A 25,643-nucleotide genomic window follows, 5' to 3' on the forward strand; every position below is an offset into this window, starting at 1 on the left:
AGAATTACAAATAATCAAGAACTTGGTGTGCAAGGTTTGATAAATTAGAATCAATACGTATGATTCACCTGATCTGAAAGGGAATTGGCACACCTAAGCCTGATTCCAGCCTACTTTTTAATCTTCTTTTTTTTTTTTTTTTAAATTTGGTGTGAATCGTATTTTTAGGAAGTAAAGTAGCAAGAAATCACTAAAACTTATATCTTGTAGCAAGATTCCTAAGTTTCTTATCCGAAAAGAATTGGCATACCTAATCCTGATTCCAACTTATGGGGATCATGCACTTCAACTAACAAGTCTCCAACCAACTGAGCTAGTTGCCCACAGACCAACTACAAGCTAAAGGGGAAGGCTAAGACAAGCCCACAATCTACAACTAAGGGAGGGGGGAGAGGAGAGATGAGTGCCTTTTTGGCACAATATACAATCTAGGAGAGTCGATCCCTTGACCTCTTGGGGGGAATGATCTCAACTTACAATGCTTCGAACCAACCGAGCTAGCGGTTGTTTGCTCTAACAGCTGTTCACTAAGGGGATTGGGTTGAAATTTATAATAATACATACAATCATATCATTGTAAGAACATATAATAAACTTACGATGATATCATTATGGAAGGCATCCCAATGGCAACACCCTATATTCACTAAGTATATACTCTGGAAATTATGCATCAAATGCAAATTTGTTTAGAAATTATGGATCTAAATGCATGCAAATGTTAGCCGTATTATTGTTTTTTTTTTTTTTTTTTCTGGTAAAACCCGTATTATTGTTGACTCCCTTTAATTGCAAAAGAAGAGATTTTGGTGGGTTTGTGCTATTGTTGTCTAGGGAAAAAGATTGCTACGACACCAATGTATAGATTCATATACACACCCTCTCTCTCACATCCCCATGATTTAAAACCCTACTGCGCGATTCAATTTTCCACATTCTTGTTGTGGGAAACTGCACTCTGGCGTTGTAGCAATCACTCTCCCTATTATTATCGCTTACAGCTACTAGTCAAGTTTGAATGGTAAGTTCCAAATTTTCATTTTTCTCCTTCCATTAATACTGTCACTGTAAAAGTTGAAAAACATCAATGCACGTCATATCTTAATATATGGGAAAAAAGAATGCTACCTGATCATGTGCAGCCTACGCTCAGACACATCTTGAAATGATTGTCCCGCCCCCTACAAATTAAAAAATCCCCTGGTGGATGCCCATGCATCCTAAATCATGAAGCAAAAATAGCACAAACCCACCAAAATGAATTTATTTTCTATTGGTTGTAGGTAAAGACTAGTCTCAGGACGACTAAAGATAGTCTCACATGGTGAGTGAAGGGAAGACTGTGGTCTTTATAACGACTGAAGTCCTCGCTCCCTCATGAGGCCTTTTAAAAATCGTGAGAGCGATATTATGCTAGTTCGACGGGCAGCTCAAAGCGGACAACATCATGAGACGCATTCCTTGACTTTCATCATTGGCACAGTCTATGGGAAGCCCTTCTCGGGCATGTAAAAACTAGCAACATGCTCTTCTTCCCTTCACTAGAGCTTCTGTTGTGAGCAAAATCGAAAGGAAGACCATGGTCCTTACAATGACTGGAGTCTTTACTTCCTTATGAGGCCTTTTAAAACCCATAAAAGCTAACTTAAAGCGAACAATATCATGAGCCGTACCTGACCTCATCAATATTCAAGATAAAAGAGCTCCAATTAATCTTGTTTTATTTCATTAGTACTGGAAATAGTTTAAAAAAAAAAAAAAGATTCTTCTTACCATTGACTAATAAAAATACATGCCCACTGCATAGGGGACTTTTTCTCTTGATTTTTCAAAGATTCCTATTTATAAGAATAAAAAAAAAAAGTTTTAAGCAATTGTTAAACCGCTCTCTTAACATGTATTGTTGGATTGGGATAAAATCAACTTATTATTAGATGACGAAATGGGTTACACGTCCAAAAGGTTTAGTCTCGTCAGACATTGCCGCTTGGTAGGGGACTTAACTCCTCTCAGGTTTCCTGTCTGGTCAGGTTCGTAGGTTCCTCTCATAGGGGGCTGGAAATGAAGACCTCACCCCCTGCCCGAACGCACTGACCGGGCGGGGTGAAGTCATCATATCTGCCCTCCCTATGAGAGGAACCTACAAACCTGACCGAACAGGGAACCTGAGAGGAGAAAAATTTCTTGGTAGGGAAAGAGATTGTAAGCTATAATGGAAACCTAAGAATTTGGGCCTTGATTAGCTCCCCCTAGAAAGAGAAACACAATAAAATTTGTGCCTAAATCAACTCTCCCTACATGAAGGCATCATGTATCGTCCTTTTTACTCGCCGGCCCCAAATACCCATTCATGCTGCTATTAAAAGTATTTAAAGAGGCATTTATGGAAGAAAAAGAATGTGTCGTCACAAAATGGTACATAAAGAATCATCACATTTCACGAGAGCTAATCGGGGGACTAGAAAATTCAATAGATGAGGATCCTCTCCAATGAGCATCCCGCCCAATAAATGTCCAATGAACGGTTGAGCTACCTAGAACTGTTGACCGGACACACATTGAGATGTATGCGAAGCAACCTAGCTAGTCATTGGATGCCTCATTGGGCAATCCCCTCACTTGAGAGGATCTAGATTCGAATTCAACAAGTATAGGTTGAAATTTCTCAATTTTCATGCGCTCATATTTATCGAGTATGCAATAATGGCCTTCAAGTACAAAGTACAAACATGTGGACCTAAACTGACCTAATAATTTTGTACCATGTTTTGCAAAATTGAAGGTCGATCTCATGTCTTACTGATGGGACTAGATTGTTCTATTACTCAATGACCTGGTACCTATGTCAGATATGATTGTATGTGCCAAAGTCATGGTTTGAAAAATCGGATCGGATCGGATCGGCCGGCCTATCCGGATCAGACTGATCCTCTACAAAAACTAAGATTTAGAGGAGTTTTTGCCGATTTTGGATCGATTTTTGGGAATATTCGTCCACGAATGAATATACGTGGGGATGAAAAAAGATGGAGAGTTGGGCGTGGCGGTTGATTATCTTTGTGAAATTTAGGAAAATCGGTTTGATTTATCTAGATTAACATGTGCAATCGTCTCATTGTTTTCAAAGTACCTCCTAGACCATAGAATCTATTCCAAGAATGTATACCAAACACAGGCCTAATCTGATAAAACTAAAAGAAAATAATCTAACAATGTTGTTCTCTAATGCCATGTTTTATTGTTGAGTATATCTTTGAAAACATATCTCGCTGTTTTGTATCTATAGTGTCAAAATGAAATCTTATAACAATGCAGAACAACAAAGGAAAATGAAAAACAGACAAATCACACAATGTAGGGATTTATGTGGTTCAGCAATGTGCTTTTATTTATGAAGAAATTAAAGTAATTTTCAAAGTACTCATGGAGTATGAAAGTGATATCTCTTCTAAGTTCTATCCTAAAGGGAATTTACCTTTCTTCTTCATGGGCAGAATTGATTAAAAATAATAATAATAATTAATAAGGTTTCGGTTCCATGCAGTATAGCCCCAGACCATATAGGCTATGGTGTTTTCAGATCTTCTGCACAAATAGCTTGAAATTGAAAGTGAGGAGGCAGCCAATGAAAATCCATATTTCCTAATCGTTTCAATTTTGACTATCCAAATCCGAAAAGAAATCCAAAATTATAATGAAAAATGTTGCAATCGATTGAAACTTGAAAGGGATATTGACAATATATATGGGGGTGGAACTAATCCTTATCCCATTTACGAAATGGCATGGGTCCTCATCGTCGATATATATATATATATATATATATATATATGTATATCTCATCCATTCCTGACCACTAATTAATTACGTAGAAGCTAAGAGCTACCTTCATCATCATCATTCCTAGTTTTAAGTTTTAACCTCTAAGGCTCAGATCCAAAGAAAGCCAAGCTTCTTTTCAACTTCATCATAAACGTGAAAGGGAAAGATCTATTTTCAGTCCTTTCCGATGAAATCTCTCAAGATCTTGTGTGTATGGACAAAGTTGGGACATGGGCCAATGCCCACTGAACCATAGCGTCTACATCATTTGCACGAATGAAAGTGTAAAACCCTCTTTTTTCTTCTTCTTCTTCTTCAACAACTGGGCTGGGTCTCACATATGAAATGAAATGAAATAATTCCCTTATCATCACCGACACAACGGAACGCTGATTAAAACACTCGACGTCGTAAGACGTTACTAGTGAGGATCGTTTTGGTTGGGGACTTGGGGTGGGGGGGGACTAATTTACGAGTGGTCGTTTGTTGCTGTCTCCCTTTTGTTTTGGTTTGAGCAATTAAAGACAGCGAAAGGACTAGCAAAGACGGTGACTTGAGAAGCTACGGGTACCCTTCTCCCGAGGTAATCGATAATGACATCCCACCAGCTTTAAAAGCCTAAGTATAACGCACAACGGGCGCGCAAAGATCGCCTTACTCTTGCCCAAACGCCTTGCTCGAGTGGGGTAAAGTGGTCTTTACGCACCTCATTGTGTATAAGACGCACACGAAAATAGGGACAGACGAAAATAAAGGATGTCAATTCTAAAATACACTGACAGAGATGCTACCCTGGAAGCATCCACGGGATCAGATTTAAATATATATTAAGCACACCTTATTAGGTCTTCCTCCAAGAGAGAGACACTGAGACACCGATGGAGATCTGTGATATATGACCCAAACAGAAACTTGGTAAGAAAGAACCCAAATAAGATCTTCTAAGCGACGTTCATGGACACTTGTTGGGAAGCTACTGTCTTTTCCTTTTCTCTTACGAGGGTCAGTATATATGGTCACGAAAAATTATCGCCCCTAGTACTGGGGGCGGTGTTGTGCGCATTGTGCGGCACAGCACCCCCCCCCCACCAATACTGAGGGCGATAAGGACCCATATGGACCATATGGTCACTGTTCACCACCGTGCACACATGGGTGGTGCTGCACCGCACGATGCTCACAGCACCCCCCCCCCCCCCACCAATACTGAGGGCGATAAGGACCCATATGGACCATATGGTCACTGTTCACCCAATAGCCCACTCTCAATCCTTTTTTATTTTCCTTTTTCTGGGGGTGAGGAAGAGGACGACTTTATAGTTTAGTTTATGCTTTTATGGGAGAGGTACTTATCTAAGCAAGCACCATAGAGGACCATACCAATGAGGAAGGTAACAAGGTCATTTTATGTGAGGAGGATACAAGTAAGAAAGAGAGAGAGAGGGTGCTAGCGTGAGTCCAGTTCCTCTGTACGTACGTGTGGGTGTACGTACATGTAAGAGTTAACCACCCATCCCATTTTTTCCATTTACAACGGGAGGAGGGGTATTAATGGAAACAAAAGGATAAGTGGCTACCTCTCACATGTATGTTAACTTGCACGTACATGCAAATGATTCATTCTTTGCTAGCGTAACATTTATGGTGCTTGGTTGTGTGGATCCTACACCAAGACACAAGAATGCGTAAAATTATCACCTTACCTCCTTGAAAAAATCCAATCCATGTTGATACCCCTATGCACACTCTCATTGGCCCCCACGCTAGTGCAAGGGTCACATGACCATGCATCGATCTCTTGCCCACTTTATATATAGACCTTAAGGAAAAGGTTCTCTGAGCTGTTGGAGTAGGTACACTAGCACCTGAGTGTATCTCTCTCCTACTCATAGAAATGACCTTGTTGCCCTCCAATGTATGATACCTTCTTGTCGCAACTTATTGGTGTGCATCTCCTCTTCTATACTGCTTGCTCAGAAAACCCTCTTCTCAAACTTTATTAGATTTTTTTTTGGAGGAGTTAACCATTAGGAAGAAGGTTCCTCACAATGGGGGAATGGACAAGAGCCTCTACATCACACCAATGACAATACAAGGAATAGTATCATCCACGTGAGTCAAAACAGGAGAGAGGATGTGAGTGGTTAGTCCACATCATGTTACGCGTGAGAAGCGTAACATTAAAATCTCTCTCGATTGGCACGTGCATTTGGAAGGTAGCAAGAACAGTACGTGCAACGTAGAGCTTACCTAGCATGATAAATATATTTGCAAATCAAATCAAATTTTATTTTGTCTGTGGACTTTCCGGCATCCATCTGTCCATGGGGGAAGTCGGTGAACTCTCTTAGTCACTCCTTCCTCTCTCTCCCCCACGGCCCAAGCAACAAAACAAACAAACCTTAGTAATTGCCAACTATATATTTTGAGTGTGTTTTTTATTAACCAAAAGTATATTTTTTTTGGTCGAAGCCAAAAGTATATTGAGTTTGACAATATCTACGCAACTATCCAAACTAGTTAAATTGACAAGAGGTGTGGTTGAAGATATATCATATATACACCCTACTTTTTTTTCTTTATTATTCTATTTTCCTTGTCTCCATTGGGTCGTCGCAAAGATTTCTTTCTTTTAACTATGGAGGATACGAGGGTAGGGAAAGAGTGGGAGCAAAAAATCTAGCTGAACGCAAAGAAAAAGAGATAAAAACTGAAAAATAATAAAGAATATATATTATTTTTAATGTATATATATATATATATATATATATATATATATGAAAATTTGAAATTGAACCAATTACAATATGATAATAAACCGATAAGAGATAAAAGATTGGACCAAACCAAACCAAAACTGATTCAACAAATTGAGTTCGATTTGATCAAGTATTAGTTGAAACTGGTTCAACCTGATTCATATACCAATGACTAGGATCATTACCTCACCTCTGCAGTGTTCAAACAAACACCAACAAACATTTCTATCACCCAAAAAAAAAAAAAGACACAAACAGAAAACAAAAACAAAAACAGAGCAAGATGACATTGAGATTTAACGTAGTTTACACACACCAATATGATATGCTATGTAGGTCTATGGGCGAAGCTGAAGATGTTTTACTATGCAATGGAAGAAAGTTACAATGTGGAGATCTCTCAAGAACACCCAAAACAGCGCTACTTCTCTCTTCTCAAAACCCTGACACAAAAAATTCCAAAATTAACTCTCTCTCTCTCTCTCTCTCTCTCTCTCTCTCTCTCTCTCTCGGGTTGATCTATCAAGTCGGTCAAGTCGGGTTGAACCGTGCCTTGGACCTATCGGCCCAAACCCTCTATTATCATCACATATCTCAAAAAAAATCACATTTAAATTACCACCAAGATATGTTGGAGCGGATCAATCTTCGAAATGGATACAAGAATCCGAGATATAGATGACATGCATGACATTTTGACCTTCATACATTGAAATACTCTCTCCTCACACCATGCAGCTAATAAATCTCACCATCATTTCATGGCGGTGATTGGTTGTATATCCTCTCCTTAATCTGACCCGACTTATTAGTGATTTAGTACTATTCAGTGACTTCAGTCTCTAGTCATGACTTTTATTTTAATGATGTAGAAGAGATTAAACCTAGCTTGATTTTTTTTTAGGGAAAAAAAAAGTTGGTTTGTTGTATCTCATAAAAACTTAAAAGTATCTACTTCTCATTGTTTGTTTGTGACATCTAATCAGCAGCAGTTCACATCTTTGATGGAGGCAGATCCCAAGAATCGTGCTAAGTGGTATCAATCATTTACAACTTTAATCATCTAAAGGGACTTCTCTACTTTCTGAAACTCTTCTGTTTGATTCTAAAGCTGAAGCATCGTAGTACAGTAGTACTTAAGCCATCGAAAAGGACTGTTTTCGGAATGTAGATAAATTGACAGGTTTTTGAACAAATCCAAAGATTCAGAATCCAGGGAGAACATGGCTGGGGATAAGCTTCTATACATAGGCGGTTACATAATTGTGTCTAACCTAACTCTACGAAAGCTCGAGATTTTGATCCTCCTACCTCTCAAGTTCCCTATCCGATCAGATTCGTAGGTTCTTCTCATAGGGGATCGGAAATGACAACCTCACCCCCTGCCCGAACACACTACCCGGGTGGGGTGAGGTCGTCATTTCCGCCCTCCCCATGAGAAGAACCTAACCGGGCAGGAAACCTGAGAGGAGAAAAATTCCCTACCCCAACCCTTCCCTTCTTGAAATAGTAGTAGTAATAGTAGAATAAGTGTGACCCTATGGCCCCCTTGCTGGCCCTTTGTGGGTCATTTATCTACCCCCTCCTCCGGAGTTATTTGCCTAATTGGGCTCGATCTAGTGTATGGCCGTTAGAATGGACCAGTCGCCAACCTAGTATAGGATAAGTCAAAAGGCTTGATTTAACGTGTTCCAAAGAAAATATGTTTAGTAATGAGGAATATTTTCATTTTCACATTCCGTTATGACACTAGTTATTTGATGGTATGATGATTTGGTGATTCTAACTGTTGGATAGATAGGTAAAATTTGTATCAGCCACATATCAAATTTCATGTATAACTTAATTCAATCAAATATCTTCTCGTGTATTGTATATATCCTTCAATTTTATCTTTAGTCATTTGTGTATGCCCATGCATATTTTGTGGTCCCTATTGAGAATTGATGTATTATATTTTGTTGTTTGAGTTGTGAGGCACCTCTAAAGTGCCGTTAAAAGCCCATAGGACTTGACACCCGGAGGAGTCTTCATGGTAAAGACTCCACATTGTGATGGAGATAATTTTAGAAATTGTATCTCTATGTTTTCGTTTTAAATTAGTAGCGATAGGGGGATCATTAGGGTTAAGAAGGAATTTTTTGTAAATAGAGAGGTGAGAGAAAGAGAGCTCGTAACCCTATTCTTCATTTCTAGTAAAATTACTCTCATCTCACCATGGCATAGGCACCTTGCCAAACCAATTATATATCCTTGTGTTGTGGTTGTTTGATTGTTCTGCCATTACATTGTGTTTTTTTGCATCGTGGATAGATTTTAGTTTGTACAGTCCTTAAATATGTCTTAATTGCCTCTTGGTGTACTCTACTTGAGATGAATATTAATATATAGATAAGGGACCATCGGGTTTACCTGTCCACAAAATTAGAGTTCATCCAATTTACTAAGTTGTCAATACTTAAAGATTTCTAATTAAAATATTTGAACAGATTGGATTGTTCATAACGCAGGCTCAAAAATGTGAAATCGACTACAGTACTCCTTAAGGAATGATAGAGAGTGGAGATATGCTCAGCCGGCACGATACAAGTTCTTCTAGGTCTATCTTTAAGCTCTTCAAGGCTTGGAAGGGGAGAAATTCTGTAAGGCTTGAAAAAAGAGAAACTCCAAATTCAATTCAATAATCAATTCCCTTACATTGGTCTCCCTTTACTTATTTTTTTTTTTTAAAAAAAAACCAAAACAAACCCTAATCAATCTCAACTACTTTCGTAATTAAATCCTAGGGTTGAGATTACGTAGAGATTATAAGCTTAATTTGGGTAACTTCAATTAAGGTAGGTTTCCTTAGTACAATGCAGTGCTACTTTAACCATCTCTTTCATTCTTTTGGGAGACTACAATTATTGGAGAATATTTTACAAAAAGACAAACTACTGGAGACTTCTCTCTCCTCCCTGACCATGTAAACCCCCTATATATAGATTGTGAGGCACCCTTTAATGTGCGCTCATTGGCTAGCTTGGCATGGAAGGTAACAATACATGTGGGTGGCTTGGAGATCCCTCCTCCTTATTAGTTTTAGCCTTGATTTTTTGTGTTTTATTCTTTTAAGTCACTCTAAAAATATCAATTCAATTAACCATTGAAATTTTGCCATCTATTTAATAACACTAAGAAACAATAAGATTACGGGCAAAGTCAAAAAACTTCCTATCCTTGTTAATAATCCTGTATTCGTTCCTTTACCAAACAATGTAAAACTGATTAGTGATAAACAATTTCCATATGGGTAATGAGACCTTGTTATCTTTCTTGTTTTTTAATCCAAGGTGGCTTGTTTTCCCTCTTTTTCTTTGAATTTTTTATTTAGAAGTCTTGTAGATCAAGTTAGAAGAAGTTTCATTGATTTTCTACTAAAAATTTGATATTTGCAAAGGACGTCCAATTGAGTGTATAGGATAACAATGTTTTTGTCCCATGTTTTGTCATTTATGAGGTCTGGAATTTTCTTTGATCTATTCCATTCCTTCAAATCAAAATCTAATTGAAAAAAAAATGATGGACACATTGCAGGTAACATATACTTCTTCTCTCATTCTCTTTCCTCCCTGATCACTTTAGCCCCTTATATATAAAATTCGTGAGGCACCTTCTACTGTGCGGTCGTTGGCTAGCTTGGTATGGAAGATAATAATACATGCAGGCGGTGTGTACATCCATCCCCCTTATTTGCTTTAGTATTTATTTTTAATTCCCTTTAAAAATATTAATTCAATTAATCATTGAAATTCTAACATTATCTATTTAATAACACTAAGAAAGAATAGATAAATTGTTTGACCATATTCCATCAAAGATATACATTAATGGAATAATCCAATAAAAAAAATGTTTATAAGACAGAAGAAATTCACTTAGGATGATGGAGTTGATTTGTCATCAAATACTCACTTTCCATAATAAGACAACATAGGTTGATGTGCTTCATGTTTCATGTCTTATTTATAGAGATTAGCTAGGAATTACAAGTGAGTAGGTTTGACTGAATAAATTAAATAGTTTAAGACAAATTAACTATGTATTTATATTAGTTTGGACGCTAGAAAGAAAGGAGAAAATATATAGGTTTCTACGGTCTAATTTGTGATGCAATGGATCATGTTTGCTACCATTTCATAATACATTGTATCCAACTTCAACCACTATGGCTTGTGATTAGTTTAATATTTGGTCCCGGGGACCATAGCTATATATAGAACTATAGAAGCTCTCCCCCAACCCTAAGGTGCTATTATATAGAAGAAAAAAATACTAATTAAACAAAGCTGAAACTATTTCTTAATGTGAATACTTTTCAAATTTACAATACATATTATTTAAGGGATTGTGAATGCTATTTGGTCACGTAGCCCCTACATCAATGTGGGGACCAATGGGGCCGCATGCCAAGCATTCAACATGGGGGGTGGTGTGGTCATTTCACCACTCATGTGTCTGAGAATAGCGGACGCAACCAAGCAACCTTCTTTTTCCCATTATTTATTTTAAATTAATAATAACCACCCATTGCAAGCTCTTTTAACAATAAAATGAATGAGAATTGTAGTCAAGCACTGATGAGAAGCTCTATTAACAAATAGCTAGAACCTTAATCCTATATTCTTTAAATCCACTTTCTCTGACTTTATGGAATGATTTCTTAGTTCTTTTTTCTTGTTATGAATGATACCTATAGTTACTTACCGGGGGAGAAAAAAAAGTAAGATACCCAGTGAAGAAATTAACTACCTTTCTTAATTGAGTACAAACATTTCTTTGAAATCAAGTCTCCCCCTCCTCCCTCTCTCTCTCTCTCTCTCTCTCTCCTCTTAAGCTTTATTAGAAAATTTAAGTATCAAAGCTTAGAAGTTTGTCATATAAAAGATGATCATGATAGAGTAGAAATCCAGTTAGACACTCTACTAAGCCAAAGAATCGAGTGCACTACTTCTAGATAGATCTAGAGAACCATGCCAATTCTTTTTTCTTTTTTTTATGTTTTCTTTGGAATGATTTATGATGTTGGGTTATATCCTTCCAATGAAAAAAGGTTCCTTCATGCCCATTATAGGAAACAATTTCCACATCCTTATATTTCTTTTTCATCGTATGAATAAGATAATTTGATATTCTAACAATTGGATAGATCAAGAATTCTCTACATAGAACATATGTCATCAATGAGCTATCTCAACCAAATGACACACTATATATGTATAAAAGATTTGCAATTGTTTTTTTATTAATTTCTACTGCCGGCCTCAAAGAACATTACTAAATAATTTTAAAATGTATGTAATAACATGAGGAGAAATTATTTTGGCCTTAACACATGACTAGGTGATGGTGTGAAAAACATGTCCAATAAATTTGAACACTTTCAAAATTATCACATGGTAATTTAGACAAGGGAAGCAGTTTTTAGCACGGGAGTGTGGCCTACGCCAACACTCGCATGTGTTTATCTCTCTCCTTCTTAAAACAAGAGAGCCAAGGTGTCTTTTCACATGGGGAAGACAGAGATAGACTCATGGAAGTGGTGGTGTAGGCCAAACTCCCGGACAGAGATCTTTTTCCCTATAAATAATTATATTAAGTGTGTGGAAATAGGTTCCTATATGCACCCACATCCCTATATTTAATAAATTCTTTTTAAGTTTCTATAAATTTTGGCTTTAACTATTTCATAGGCTCAGTCATGAAGAGCACTAGAAGTGCTACATGCATGCATAGATGTTTTTTTAAACTGAATTGGAGTTCAAAACTTCAAATAAAAAAATTCTCTGATTTCTTGTTTTTCTCATTTTTCATCTGATTAAGGAGAAAACCTAGCAATTCTGAAAAATTTACGGAAAATAGGGTGATTCTAATTTATCCCAGTCCGATTGCGGGATCAATCCGGATCTTAAAACCATGGATGCAAGTTTCCTAGCTTATTCATCAAATTTCTCATGGTAGTTTTTTCCTTTTTCTCATCAATCTTAATTTTAAATATGCTACACCAACCATTTGATCTATTTGGTGGTCCTTGGTGTCTTCATTGAGATTTTTTATTAGACCCTCCTGCATTTTTTTATTACATCCGTTGCACATTAACACAATTACAAAATCTTAAGCAACCATTGGCATTCAAGAAAACCTCTTACATAAAGTCAACATTAACAAGGCAACTCATGAGCTAGACCATCTTGGATCCTAGAAATTGCCTTCTGGAATGGGCTCCATCTCTGCTCCAGAGTCCCACTGTACCCTATAGACATCCTCACTAAGCCTGGGGAGATGCCGGCAAGCTCCTTCTCCTCGATGTTCATCTCACTGCTACTACTACTTCCAGAGCATGACATGAGGGTCTCATAGTAACCCAAACTGTGTACAGTTCTGCAACTGGTGCATCAACTGGTTGGCCCGCTCCTCAGTTTCCATGTCTAGGGGTTTATGTTTGGCCCTATCGGCCCAAGCCCGCCCTGAGCCCGAACTGGGCTTGGGCTGGGATTTTCAACCCTGAGGACGGGTTAGGGTTGAAATTTTCAGGCTCGGGGTCAGGGTTGAGATCTCAGGCTAAGCCCGGCCCAGTCTGGTATTAGGTTATGCTTTACAATTTATTGATTACATTATGCAATTTCTGTTTAGTATCTAATTATCTATTGATTTTTTATTTTTTTTTAAAAAGGCTAATTATCTATTAAACAAAAGTATTTAAAATTTTTAAGTTTGGGCTAAGTTTTTTAACCGAAAGAAAAATCTAATAATCAATTGAGTATCAAACAAACCAATACCAAAATCACATGAGGGAAAATTATCTCATGCGATTCTCTGTCCGGTACAGTTCTCTAATGCCTTTAAAAAAAGGGGGGTGGACCCCATCCGGGCAAGGGGTAAGGTGGTCATTTCTGCCCTCCTATGAGAGGAATTGCAGGAACTGTACCGGGCAGGAACTGCAGGGGATAAAGATCCATCACACGAGACTAGTCAATCAAGGCCAACCCGGCCCAACTCGGCCCGATCAGCGTCAATTAGGGCCAGGCTGGACTGGGTTGAGCCCGACAGGGTTGGGCTTGGGCTGAGATATCTCAGCTCGACCTAGGGCCGGGTTGGGCTTGCGTTAAGCTAAGAGGACTCAGGGTTGGACTAGGGTTTTAAAAAATCCGGCCCTGTTTCACCGCTAACACATAGAATACCACCAAACCTGTACTCTCGGTTCCCCGTTGACTTCAAAAGTGAGTGTTGGGTATATGACCTTGAGGCCCAATTTCTTCATCCTTGTAGCATAGACTAGTGCTCGATGGCAGTGTATCTTCATTCTCAAACCCAAGTGAGGAATCCTCTTTGAGAGCTCTAATACTACTTTTTAGCATTCATCGTTGGGCCCATAATCATAAGTGCTCCTTGATGAAGGTCCATCATCGAGTTAACTAAGCTCGCTGGCCCACAAATGGCACCTTTCATAACGGCCAAATAGTCAAATACCGCACATTTTTGTTTTTAAGATTAGGAGAAAGTTTTCCTTCACCGGTAGAGAGGCTTTCTGTTAAGGGATTCAAATTGGGGCGGGCAGTGACGCACAATAGGTGAACTTGGATGGCATGGAGCCCAAAGCCCAAGTAGTTCAAATTTAACCCCCAAGTACTCATGGGCTGCCCAAACTTCAACCCTAGGCCCAGTATCATTAATTTATATGTAAGCCCAGAGGCTCTGTTTGGTTGCAAGGGAAATTAAAGGGAAAGGAATGAAATTTTCAAACCAAGAAAGAAATTTGCACAATTATTACCTCATATGTTTATATCATTAATTCAAAATCATTCATTATTTTGTTATTTTACTTTGCACCTAAATCCCTTGAATTTAAAAAGTAAAATAAAAACACATCTATAAAGCATCATTACTAAATATAATAAAAAAAATATTAAGTGGTTTATAAAATAATGGGGCGCTATTCTCTGTGCTGCGGCGCAGGCTGCGCCCAGGCACAAGGGGTGGGCGCAATGACCACCCTGCCCCCTGCACAGGCTGTCCATGTGTCTGGGCGCAGCCTGCGCTGCGACACAAAGAACATTCTCTCGACAATAATTTTAGATAATGATTGCAAAAATTCCCTTTTTGGAGGATAGCTGCACCTTGAGGCTAGTGCAGTAGAGCCTAGCCCTAATGAGGTTTCAAGTTTGATACCTCATATTGCTCATCTAGTCTAGGATCCCCCCCCCCCCTACTACCAGTAGATCCAGGCATCAACCTGAGGCTGCCTCTAATATCATAAGATGTTTACTTGCTCATGTGATGAAAGAATTTTCCATCCATGTCTTAGTCACAGAAGATGAAATTGATTTTAGTCACAAGAAATCATTCCGATGCAAGGAATTTAATTCATTGTTCAAACACATACAATACAAGTAAGTTATAAAATTAGAATACATTCTAGACCCATAATCTATTCCAAGAATGCATGCCAAACAAACCCCTATATTGAGCTAGTTGATTATTTAGGAAAAAAAAATAAGACAAAACATAGTCCAAGCCCACCCAATATGGCCATGGTTAAGTTAGGTCTTACTAACCTATTTTTATCAAATATTTTATAGCTAGTTGTATATAAATATAAGTAACTTCTACCGAAAAATATATATATATATATATATAAAAGTAACAATAAATTACTTCATTACAGATTATGCAACACATATAGCCGTAGGGAAAATCTTGGTTGGTGCCACCAAAGTTACAGACGTCAAGATGTTGCCATTGCTTGCCACGTGAAGCACATAGATGGATGTGTGTGGGCTCCATGTGATAGGAGGCCCATATACACATCACACATTCACACAGCATAAGAAGTGGTTAAAAAGTATTTAAAATACAAGAAAATCAAAAAATCAAAAAGCCCAATCCTTTCAAAACACTGGATCAAATCACAAAGCCCACTCTAGTATAAAAATAAAGAATCAAAAAGCCCAAGCCCAAGCCCATCATCACTAATCTTTACACGTATACATGGAGATATGATATATGCACTTACCTGCAATTATGTCGGGCCCGCCACTGGGGTATTCCCTTCAAACATTGCATAAACATAATTTTAACAATACAAAGTAAAAGTTCACTTACCAAAAAAAAAAAAACACAATACAAAGTAAAAGTTTCAACACAAAATTAACCATGTCCATGATTCCATGTGATGATATGGACAACAAGGCGCTTCTTAATTTCAATACTAACCAAAAGTTCCACTCAAACTGTTGTAGACTTTATAGCCAACATCTCAAGATGGATCTTGACACCATTAATGCCCAAAATACAAAGTATAATACTTGGTAATTGCGTTACATAGGATGTGATTTAGGGGTGTCAATCGATCGGGCTCGTTCAGGCCTAGCCGGGTCTCATGGTTCTTAAAGATTGCACCATGACCGCCCATTTATATAATTGGATTATAATCGGATAATATAATCAGGTCTTAAACAGTGCATAACCGGGTTATTGGCCTGTTTAAATCTAAACGGATTTTTAGAACAGTGCAACCATTTTCGAGTAGTGTGATATGCTCGATTTCATTCCTTTCCAAATCTGGGATTCGTGACTCCACCCAAGTAAGGTTCTAATTTTCAAAATCCTGACAAATGACAACCATTTCAATCACTTCGTTCACCTCCCGCTTTAGGCTTGTGCCCCTTTTTTAATAGTTTGAACTATATTTTCTTATTTTCTTTGTGCTCTTGAGTGCTATTGGAGTTGGTGAGAAATCCGTTACTATAAAGTCTATAATTGGTGTAACATTTCAGGTAAAGTATCTCCATTCTGGTAAACTCCATATAATTTAAAAGGGGAGGGGAAGTTTACAAGTTAAAAGGGTTGGGCTAGGTCAGGCTGTAATCTTGCGAGGTAGGTCGGGCCTGGAATTGGTCAATCCAATCAGGCACTCGACGGGCTAGGACCCCACACCAAGACCGCTCGATTACTAAACGTGTTGAGCTTAAGCCCGACACATTTAGTAAACGGACCGGCTTAACTTTAGCCAGGCGGGGCTTGGAATTGACACCCCTGGATGTGATAGTCAAATATTATTAAATAGAAAGCATAAAATTTTTTGCACAAGTCATATTCGAAGAGTTTCCTCTTGACCTTTACCCTCCAAATAAATGATTCTTCTTTACCACTTTTATTGTCACATGAAATGATGATGTGACAATTCTAACCTTTTGAACAAAGATTAAATGGTCTTGATTAGTCACAGATTTAAAAATATAATTCAATCATATAACTCCTGAATTGGCATGCATCCCTATGTATATCCATGCATATGGCCTGGTTTTTATAGTCTCTTATAGTCTTTGGCCCTCGGTCATCTCATTTTCTTTCTCTTTTTTTTTTTTTATTTTTTTTATACACTTTCCATATGTCTGGTTTTTTTGAACCAGTCTCTCTTACATGCTTTATGCTTTCAATATAGGTGGGTTGATTTTTCTTAACCTCCAGCTTCCAATTTCCGTATTAGACTAAGCTTTTCTTAATCCTTAGAGAAGGAAGAATTCCTTACCCAGTCGATATCAATGGTGAGGGGGGATTTTATCTTCACCATAGGCACCACCAAAAGGGGAAAAAAACAAAAGATGATAAAGGCTGAGAGTGCCATTGCCTTGGTTGCCTTTGCCTTTGGCTTACTACTTTGACTGTATGGAATATAATTGACATCTCTTAGCCCTCACCCTTAGAAAAGACTACAAGTGTTCGTAAGCGTTCATTGTCTCACTCCCAAAGTTTTAGGAATCGGTCGATATAGATACATAATTGAGTCAATTGACTTAGGGCATGTGAAATGACTGCAGCATCCCTAGTCATTTTATTGGGTGTATATATGTAACTGAGTTAGGTTTTGGATCCATTACATATACGAAGGTAAAATCGTAATTATACATGGATTAGTGGGAAAACCTTAGACAAAAAATTATGTGATTCTCTCAAATGAATGTAGGCATTCATATTAAACCATGTTAAATCCCTTGTATTGTGTATGATTGTTTGTTTGATTTTTTCCTTGTAGTTATGCATTCCCAACACAATTCATCCCATACTGTTGGATTCATTTATTGTGATCTCTCTCTTTTGGGTGGTCGAGATCCTTCCATTGCTTTGCTTTTCCTTCTCACATGAATCCAACAAATATCTTTTTTTTTTTTTTTTTAAATTATGTTTTAGGAAAAGAGAACATCACCCGATCGAACACAGGGGCATGTGAAATGACTACCGCACTCCTGGTCATTTTCATATTTCCAGGGAGTGCGATGCTCATTATGCACACACCTTGTGTCTGGTGCAGGGGCAGCGTGTGCTGTACAATGGGGTGGCTTTCTCTCTCCCTGTGTTTTAGTTATAGTTTGATATTGAATTTTGTGATTATAATAGGGATAGGGAAAAAGATCTCTCTACTTGGTAGTGTTTCCTATGCCTTCTCACAGGGCACCGTGAGATGATGCCTCTACCCCTGAGTAGATACCCAGACGTGCTCACCCATTGGCCCAAACGCTTGTGTAGAGACCATGCGATCAAGTAGAGATTTCTTACCCTAAAAATAAGAGAAGATGAAGTATTTTAGTTAACACAGAGTCTTGTTTGTTTAAATATAGAAAACTTGAAGATCCATGGCACCGGGAGATAATGATAATAATACATTGAACTTGAACAATATATAAAGGGCGGGAAAAAGATAGGAGTGTGGCCTACTCCAGCACTCCCATGAGTCTATCTCTTTCCTCCTCATGTGAAAAGACACCTCTGCCCCCTTGTTTTAAGGAGGAGAGAGATAGACACATGGGAGTGCTGGCATAGGCCACACTCCCGGATAGAAAACTGCTTCCCATAAAGGGCAATGGTCTTGACTCTTGAGTAAATACTTGCAAATCAAAGAGTATTTCTTTCTTTTATTTTCCTCGTTTAGTTTTTTGGGAGAAATTTTCCTCATTCAATTAGCGATGAAAATGAAAAACAAATATAAAAAAAGGGCAATAGTTCATTCAAATTTTTGGTAGAAATTTTCCTCATTCAATTAGCGAAGAAAATGAAAAACAAATTAAAAAAAATAAAAAGCCAAAAGCTCCTCCACATGACAGTATGGCACACAATGAATTGGATCCAAAGTTGTTGGACCTGGCTCCTGTGCATCCGGGCAGCCGGGCTGCATGTGCTGATGTGCAGCGCTAGACTCAAGGCGGCACATTTTGACCACCTTACCCCTGCCCAAGCGCCTTGCTCGAGCAGGGGTAAAGCGGTCAAAGTGCAACGCCTTGAGTCTAGCATTGCACATGCAGCCCGGCTGCCCAGATGCACAGGATCTTTTTCAAAAGTTGTTACCCAAAAAAAATAGGATCCAAAGGTTCAAGTAAGTGGAATCAACCTGAACCTAGGAATTTGGTATCGTTCAACAGTTCAATCAATTCAAGTGATTCAAATCTGATTTTTCTCTCATCCATAGGCTGGTGGTTATATTTCACATTATGAGGAATTTATTGGCTGACTGTAGGATCTGACACCTCTCCAGGAGCCCAACGCCCAGGGAATGCCCAAGGGGCATCCAACAGATGGGCTATGCCACACACATCCCGGCCCATACCACTCAGCTGTTGGGTGTGCAACCCAGCCCAGCTGTTGGATTCCCCCCTCCTGGGTGATGGGCTCCCTAGAGAGGAGCTCGATGCCTGATTGTATCATTAAATTTTGGCAAAAGTTTTTCGTTATCCAAGGTGAAGAAAGAATCTCTTCATTCACGATAATGTGACAATGTAAGTGGACTCATATAACAACAAGTCTCATCAAGTTTCAATCGAAAAGGTTAGATCTCATGGCTTAAGAGATTTTCTGCAATTCTTTTTAGTAAACAAGTTTCTCTTTAAATTCAGTTCTTAGTTTTTTCACTCCTCATTTTCTCTACTCTCAAATGAATGAAAAGTTAATATAAAATAATGTGATTATTACAATATTGGAGAAGGGATCATGTGGACCAATAACTAATGACTAGATCACATGATGCATCTTAGAGATTTATCTCTAGTGTACACCCACGCAACCATGCCCGAAAAATAACAATGATAAAGGGCAAGAGATTGCAGTCGGGTAGTGTAACTCTTGCATCAGTATGGGGCCAATGAGAACGTATGTAGGAGTAGGGGTGTCAATTGGTCCGGTTCTGGGTTATCGGTCTAGTTCCTTAATGGTTTTAGTCCTAAGGAGGCAGGACCAAAACCAGACCAATAAGCTAATCGGTTCTAAATTTGAGACCTATGATCATTAACTAATGGTGGGCCAGTTCTGATTCCTAAACGGTTCCAAACAATCTAATCAAAATTTTAAAAACAAATTATCTAACACATGCTCTATATATTTAATAATATTATAATAAGACACTAATTTCAATCACTTAAGAACATTACCACCCTCATAAGTTAGGATTATTTTAAGGTATGTTCTCAAGTTAGCATTCCTAGATAGACCTTAAAACTTTACAGCCAAATCTTTGGTACACTATTATATGAGACAAGTGGTACCGGCCAAAATTGAAAAACTAAAAAAATAAAAGGGTTTGATCTAAACTCTCGTGACTTTGAGTATTAAGAATTAAGGTTAGGATGTGAATTTATCGGTAGATTCGAAATCAAACCAATAAGCTATTGGATGAGATGGTTTCGATTCCTAGCGGGCCGATTTCAATCTGATTATCGGTTTTGATTCAAAATTGACATCCCTCCGTAAGAGCATCAATATGGATGAGACTCTTGATTTCATTTCATAGGACAGAGCAGAAAGACCACATGACTCACAGAAAAGGGTGTGGGCTGGGCTCTCCAAGTATTCGGTTAAAGTCCCCTACCCCTCCCCGCGTCAGTCTGTCGAACTCTATCCCTCTAAATCTTACATCAGAGAAAACCCAAAAAAGAAAAAAGAAAAATAAAAACTCGATCGGTCTGTCCCTCTAATCCTCTCTCTCAATCTCTCTAGGTCAACTCCAGAAAGAAAGGTAAAGAGAAAAGCCAAGAGGAAGAAGCAGACTGCAGAGAGGAGAGAAGAGAAGAGAGAGGATTCACCAAGTAGAGAGAGAGAAAGAGATAATTATTATCAATTTTATAATGATGATGATGATGAAGGATTCCGATTCGTGTTGTTGTTGTTGTTGGTGGTGGTAGTAGCTTTGAGTTATAGAGAGAGTAAAGCAGTTGGGTGATGGTGGTGGTGGTATCATCGCGATCGCGCGTGGTGAGGAGTGTGAGAGTAATAGCAGTGGTGCTATCAATGATATTGTGGAATTCAGGTGGTAATGGTCAGGGTGGATTTGCTTCAGTCGTCGAAGGTGGAAGCATCAGCAGCAGCGGCGGAAACAAAGCTGGAGGCTTCATTGGAAGTATTGGTGGTGGAGGTTTCTGGCGGGCAGCGGCGCCTTCGAATGTTGGAATTGCGATCGCAGTGACGGCCATGGCTGGTCTCGCCTTGGCAGCTACCATCGTCTACTCCCATAGGTAATTTGAAAGAAGAGGAAAAAGAAATAAACCTCATCGTCAACAGCGAGAGAACAATAAAACCACAATAACAACAACAACAACCACAGAGTAACCCTAGAGAAGTAGTAGGAAGAAGATATTACACGTAGAAATCATCACCCTCCTCCCCCCCCAAAAAAAAAAGAAAAGAAAGAGGATAACCTAAATGAGAGCCCTCCGCCGCACGCACTCTACGATGTCGTCCTCCAATTCGAACCCCTCCTCCTCATCGCCGTCTACGTCTACGTCTTCGTCTTCGTCTTCGTCGTGGGTTCATTTACGCTCGGTTCTTTTCCTCGTTGCTTCTTCCTCACCAGTTCCCTCCGATCGGTGAGTGCTCTTCTTTGTTTCAATCGTTCTTTGCCTTTTGATTCTACCCTTTGTTCTACTTCCTCTCTTTCTTTTCTTTTTTCTGTGTTCATTGTTTCCGTTACAGATCAGATCTCGAAGTACTCCTTACGTTCTCGCTTCCCTTCTCCTTTATCATCCTTTTTTTAAACGGTTTTTTGTTCCTCTTTGTTTTTCTCGATTTTTTTCCAAGAGTTTGATACCCTTCGGGTCTTCTTGTGCTTGATTTGTTCTTCAATGTCTTGGATTTGCTTGTTTTGAAGTGGGTTTGAAGTGCGTTTTTTACTCTTTTAAGGTACAAAAATTAGATAGATCGGTATTGGTTGAATCGAGTGTTTATCTTTCATCTATTCCCCCATTCCCCAGTTCCCCCACCCCATGTGTACGATTGCTTTGGGAGTTTTGAGTTGACTACTGTATCCTTGGAAAGGCTTGATTGTAAGCCAGAATGGAATATGTCAGAGGAAATGAGTGTTGGTGGGGATATTTTGGATGAGGATTACTGTGATGAGGAATTCTTCCTTTATTTTTTATTTAATTTATATTCTCTCAATCCAATTGTTGAATCCATGGTTATTGCAGCAACATGGCTACAATAAAAGCATCTGTCTAGCTGTTGGAAATCTGTTACTCACAAACTCTAGGGTTCGTCTACTATTTAGCTTCTCGGTAAATTTTCTTTTGAGGTAGTTGCTTGATGTTGGAGGATTGGAGAAAGAAATTTGTATGTGGGCTGTAAGTCGATTAATAGTTTCTTGATTGCGTGCCTATCTTCTGGAAGTTTTTGCCTCTTAATCATGGCAATCTTTTTTTTTAGTTAATGGAATGCTTATGAATGTTGCCTTCTACTCATGTTGCTCTTGAACTATTACTGTCAACAAAGTATTCATCTTAGCTCTTGAGCTAAAATTGACAGATACCTCAATCCTTCAATTTTTAGAGTTTGAATGAAGAAAATATTAGAAATAATCTTTGCACTTGAGGATTTTCTTAGGCTTACAAGAGTGATTGCATGCAGTGATGTACTTGGTTTTCAAGCCTGCAGTCTTTAACATTTTGATTCATGACCTATTAAGCATGCATATAGGAGAGTAGCTCATATGAAAAATATGAAGCTATCAAGATTTGCAAGATACAGTCTTCACATCATTTGATCAACTTAGTGGAAAAAGTTTTTAGTACTGAATTCCTGTCACCCTGCCCTTTATTTCTCAATTCTTTGCCATCCTAGGGTGCTTCCTTGTTTTTCATTAGTTAACTTTCTACCTGACAATGCTAGGGGAAATGTGCATTTAACATTGATGATGGGGTCCCACTCTTCTGTCCATTTTCATTGAGATGCTTGCGGTTAGAATTCTTTCCTTTCAGTATTTTAGGGGAAGCTAGGTGGAGAAATTACATCAAAGGTTTATGAGTTCTACAAGTAAGGAGAAATTACATTAAAGGTTTATGAATTTCTGTCACCCTGCCTTTCAATCTTTCTTTTCACTGAGATGCTATTTGGGCTATTCTGAGTGTATGCATCCTAGTGCTTTGATTTTTAGATGTTGCCAGTTCTAATTTTGTTTGAAGATATGTTTCACTGTGTTGATTTGAGCCATATTATTTATTTTTTTCTTTTATTGATATACCATTATAAATTATTTTCTCTGTTTGGTTTATTTAGCGGTCACCCAGTTACATATGGTTGGAGGAATTGATTTTTTTTTTTCCCCATTGTCAGGGGTAGTCTTAAATCACCATGGTCCCGTAGAAGAAGAAAACATGCCCTTTCACCTCAACTGTGGAAAAGCCTATTTACACCAGATGGGAAACTCCGTGATGGTGGTGTGAAGTTCTTAAAAAAAGTTCGCAGTGGAGTGAGTTATTCATTGTCTTTGTAGTTGTTGTTGTGTTCCATTTCTTTTACTTTTATTTTTAATATTTTGTCTTCGCAAGGATCCGTGTGGCTGCTGACCCCATTTAGTTGGGACAAGGCTGAGTGTTGTTGTTGTATTTTGCTTTGCATTTCACTTGATATCTTTGTTACTTTTGTTGGGGAACTCATTCCTCATATTTTTGTGATGCAGGGTGTTGATCCGAGCATCAGGGCAGAAGTTTGGCCATTTCTCCTAGGATTGTAAGCATTTGATTTTTCTCTCTCTCTCTGACATTATGCCATATATCATATAACAGACATCATGGTATAATAGGGTGTGGTGATTTGTGGGGGGGGGGGGGGGGGTCTGCTTTGCGGGCCTGGGCTGGGATTAAGCCTGCCTGTTATTTTGTGATGTGCTTTTTGAAGAATTTCTTATCATTTTGGGGGTTGGGGGGGTTGGTTTGGTTTGTGGGGTGGGGTAGATAAGGAACAATTTTATTGTGCATCTGGACAAAAGGAATTGTACAAAAGAGCCCGCCCCATGTGTGAAGAAGAAATATTATTCTATAGTCATCATCCATCTGCCTACCCCCCCCAAAAAAAAAAAAAAAGAAAAGAAAAAGAAAAAATTCTGGGAGCATTGTGATGCTTCATGTTACCCATTCATTTAAAATCTGGACGTGTTCTTCCCCATGTTAAGGAAAATATTTTATCTCCTTTGAAGGGATTAACAGGTCCATTGGTTTGGATTCAATTGAAGCAATCAAGCATTAGAAGAGTGTCTCATGCATTGGAGGTGATATGGCAGTACTGTTGGTGTACTGCATGGGATCTTTCCTTTTAGTTTATTTTATATTATAGGGAAAATTACATATACCTCCCCTGTACTTTGGCCTAATTACACGTTCCTCCCCTTGGTTTTCCCACCTTACACTTTGACCCCTTATGGCTGACGGTGTTGGGGAGCTGTTAGTTAATGGTTTAAAAAGACAATATTACCCTTGTTCTAAAATACCACAAGTAGAATTACAATGATACCCTTTTCATCAGCTTCAACCTTAAAACACTCATTTCTTTCCTCCTCCACCGCCACCACCACCACCGTAGCCGCCATCACTACAGCCGTTGGCTCCTCCTCCACCGCCACCACTGCTGCCGCCGCCTCCTCCTCTTCGGACTCTTATACGGTAACACTAGAGGTCTCCTGCAAAAAATTGTTGATCTCAGACATGCTGGAGAGAGGGTTCTCAGGAACAGTCACCAAACAAATAATCGAATAGAAATGATGAAACGAGCACTGCAATTGTTGAAGTTGCTCGCAAGAACTTGTAGTACTGTTGGGAATTTTCTCAGGAAAGAGATTTCAGAGATTGTTTTCACGGTCAGCAACATCAGAGAAATACTGAGTCGTTGTGAGATGACCCTCTCACCCTTTTGATTAAAAACGATGTTCATCTTCTCTTCTTCTTCTTCTTCTTCGTGTAACCCCACCCACCCCCACCCCTCTGCAATCCCCCCCATTGTCGACTCCATCGCTGACTTCGCTGCCACTTGCCTCGGTGATCAAGATACCCCATATCTCTGCATCTTCAAAGTTAGCCAAAGGTAGGCCATCCAAAAAGAAAGAAAACCAAGCACAGGGTTGAGATCCCTCTGCAAAAAAAACTCACAAACCCATTTGACTTTTTTCATTTCTAATAAAAACCCTACTCTCCAAACCACTCAAGAAATCAGCCATGATTTGAGCGAGGCCACCTGCAGATGGGTTTTATGGCAAAGCCCTTTTACCTCCTCTCCTTCACTCTGTTCCTCTTAGCAATATATACACAAAGATAATCCATCCATGGACCATGAAGCTTAACTAGTTACCATATAATTTTCTCCACCGAGCAAAGTAAGGTAAGACAGTTGAATGGATGTTATGGGTTTCATTTACAGTTTCAAAAGAGAATCTTTATCCTTTTTCCACATATCTTCAATATTCCTCAAAGGGAAATTTGATTTTGGACCTCCAAAACCATTCTTTCAAGCCTTTTATAGCTTGGATGGGCGAAATCCAGCATATGAACATGAGAATGGCTGCCATGGATAATCCCAGAAGTTGCAGAAACTGAAAAAACGCCATCTCTCTACCTCTCCCTTTCTCTGTTTCCTCTCTATTTACAGCTTCAAAGTTGATTGATTCTAAGGGAGGAGAGCAAAAGGTATTTATAGATGGAAAGTAGGGGTTCAAGAATGAATGAAGAATGAAGAATTTTATCTCTAAATCTTTCCAAGAAAAACCAATAACTATAC

The 25,643-nt window shown here is 38.7% G+C and overlaps 1 protein-coding gene across 2 annotated transcripts in view; it reads left to right on the top strand.

Moving 5' to 3' along the window:
* Positions 1–5,245: 5,245 nt before the first annotated feature.
* The window catches only part of LOC122649070 (rab GTPase-activating protein 22-like), a 29,241-nt gene continuing 8,843 nt past the window's right edge, over positions 5,246–25,643 (top strand). Inside the window, exons 1-5 of one of the 2 annotated variants that reach the window (XM_043842430.1) lie at positions 5,246–5,265; positions 20,695–20,710; positions 20,803–21,118; positions 23,211–23,346; positions 23,557–23,606. In XM_043842430.1, the coding sequence (XP_043698365.1) occupies positions 20,826–21,118; positions 23,211–23,346; positions 23,557–23,606 (479 nt within the window). In that variant the 5' untranslated portion in view covers positions 5,246–5,265; positions 20,695–20,710; positions 20,803–20,825. Of the gene's footprint in view, positions 5,266–20,694; positions 20,711–20,802; positions 21,470–23,210; positions 23,347–23,556; positions 23,607–25,643 lie in introns of those variants that run through there. The other variant, XM_043842432.1, reaches the window with a different exon arrangement.

This window comes from Telopea speciosissima, chromosome 1 (genome assembly GCF_018873765.1).
Source record: "Telopea speciosissima isolate NSW1024214 ecotype Mountain lineage chromosome 1, Tspe_v1, whole genome shotgun sequence".
NCBI classification, from domain to species: Eukaryota; Viridiplantae; Streptophyta; class Magnoliopsida; order Proteales; family Proteaceae; genus Telopea; species Telopea speciosissima.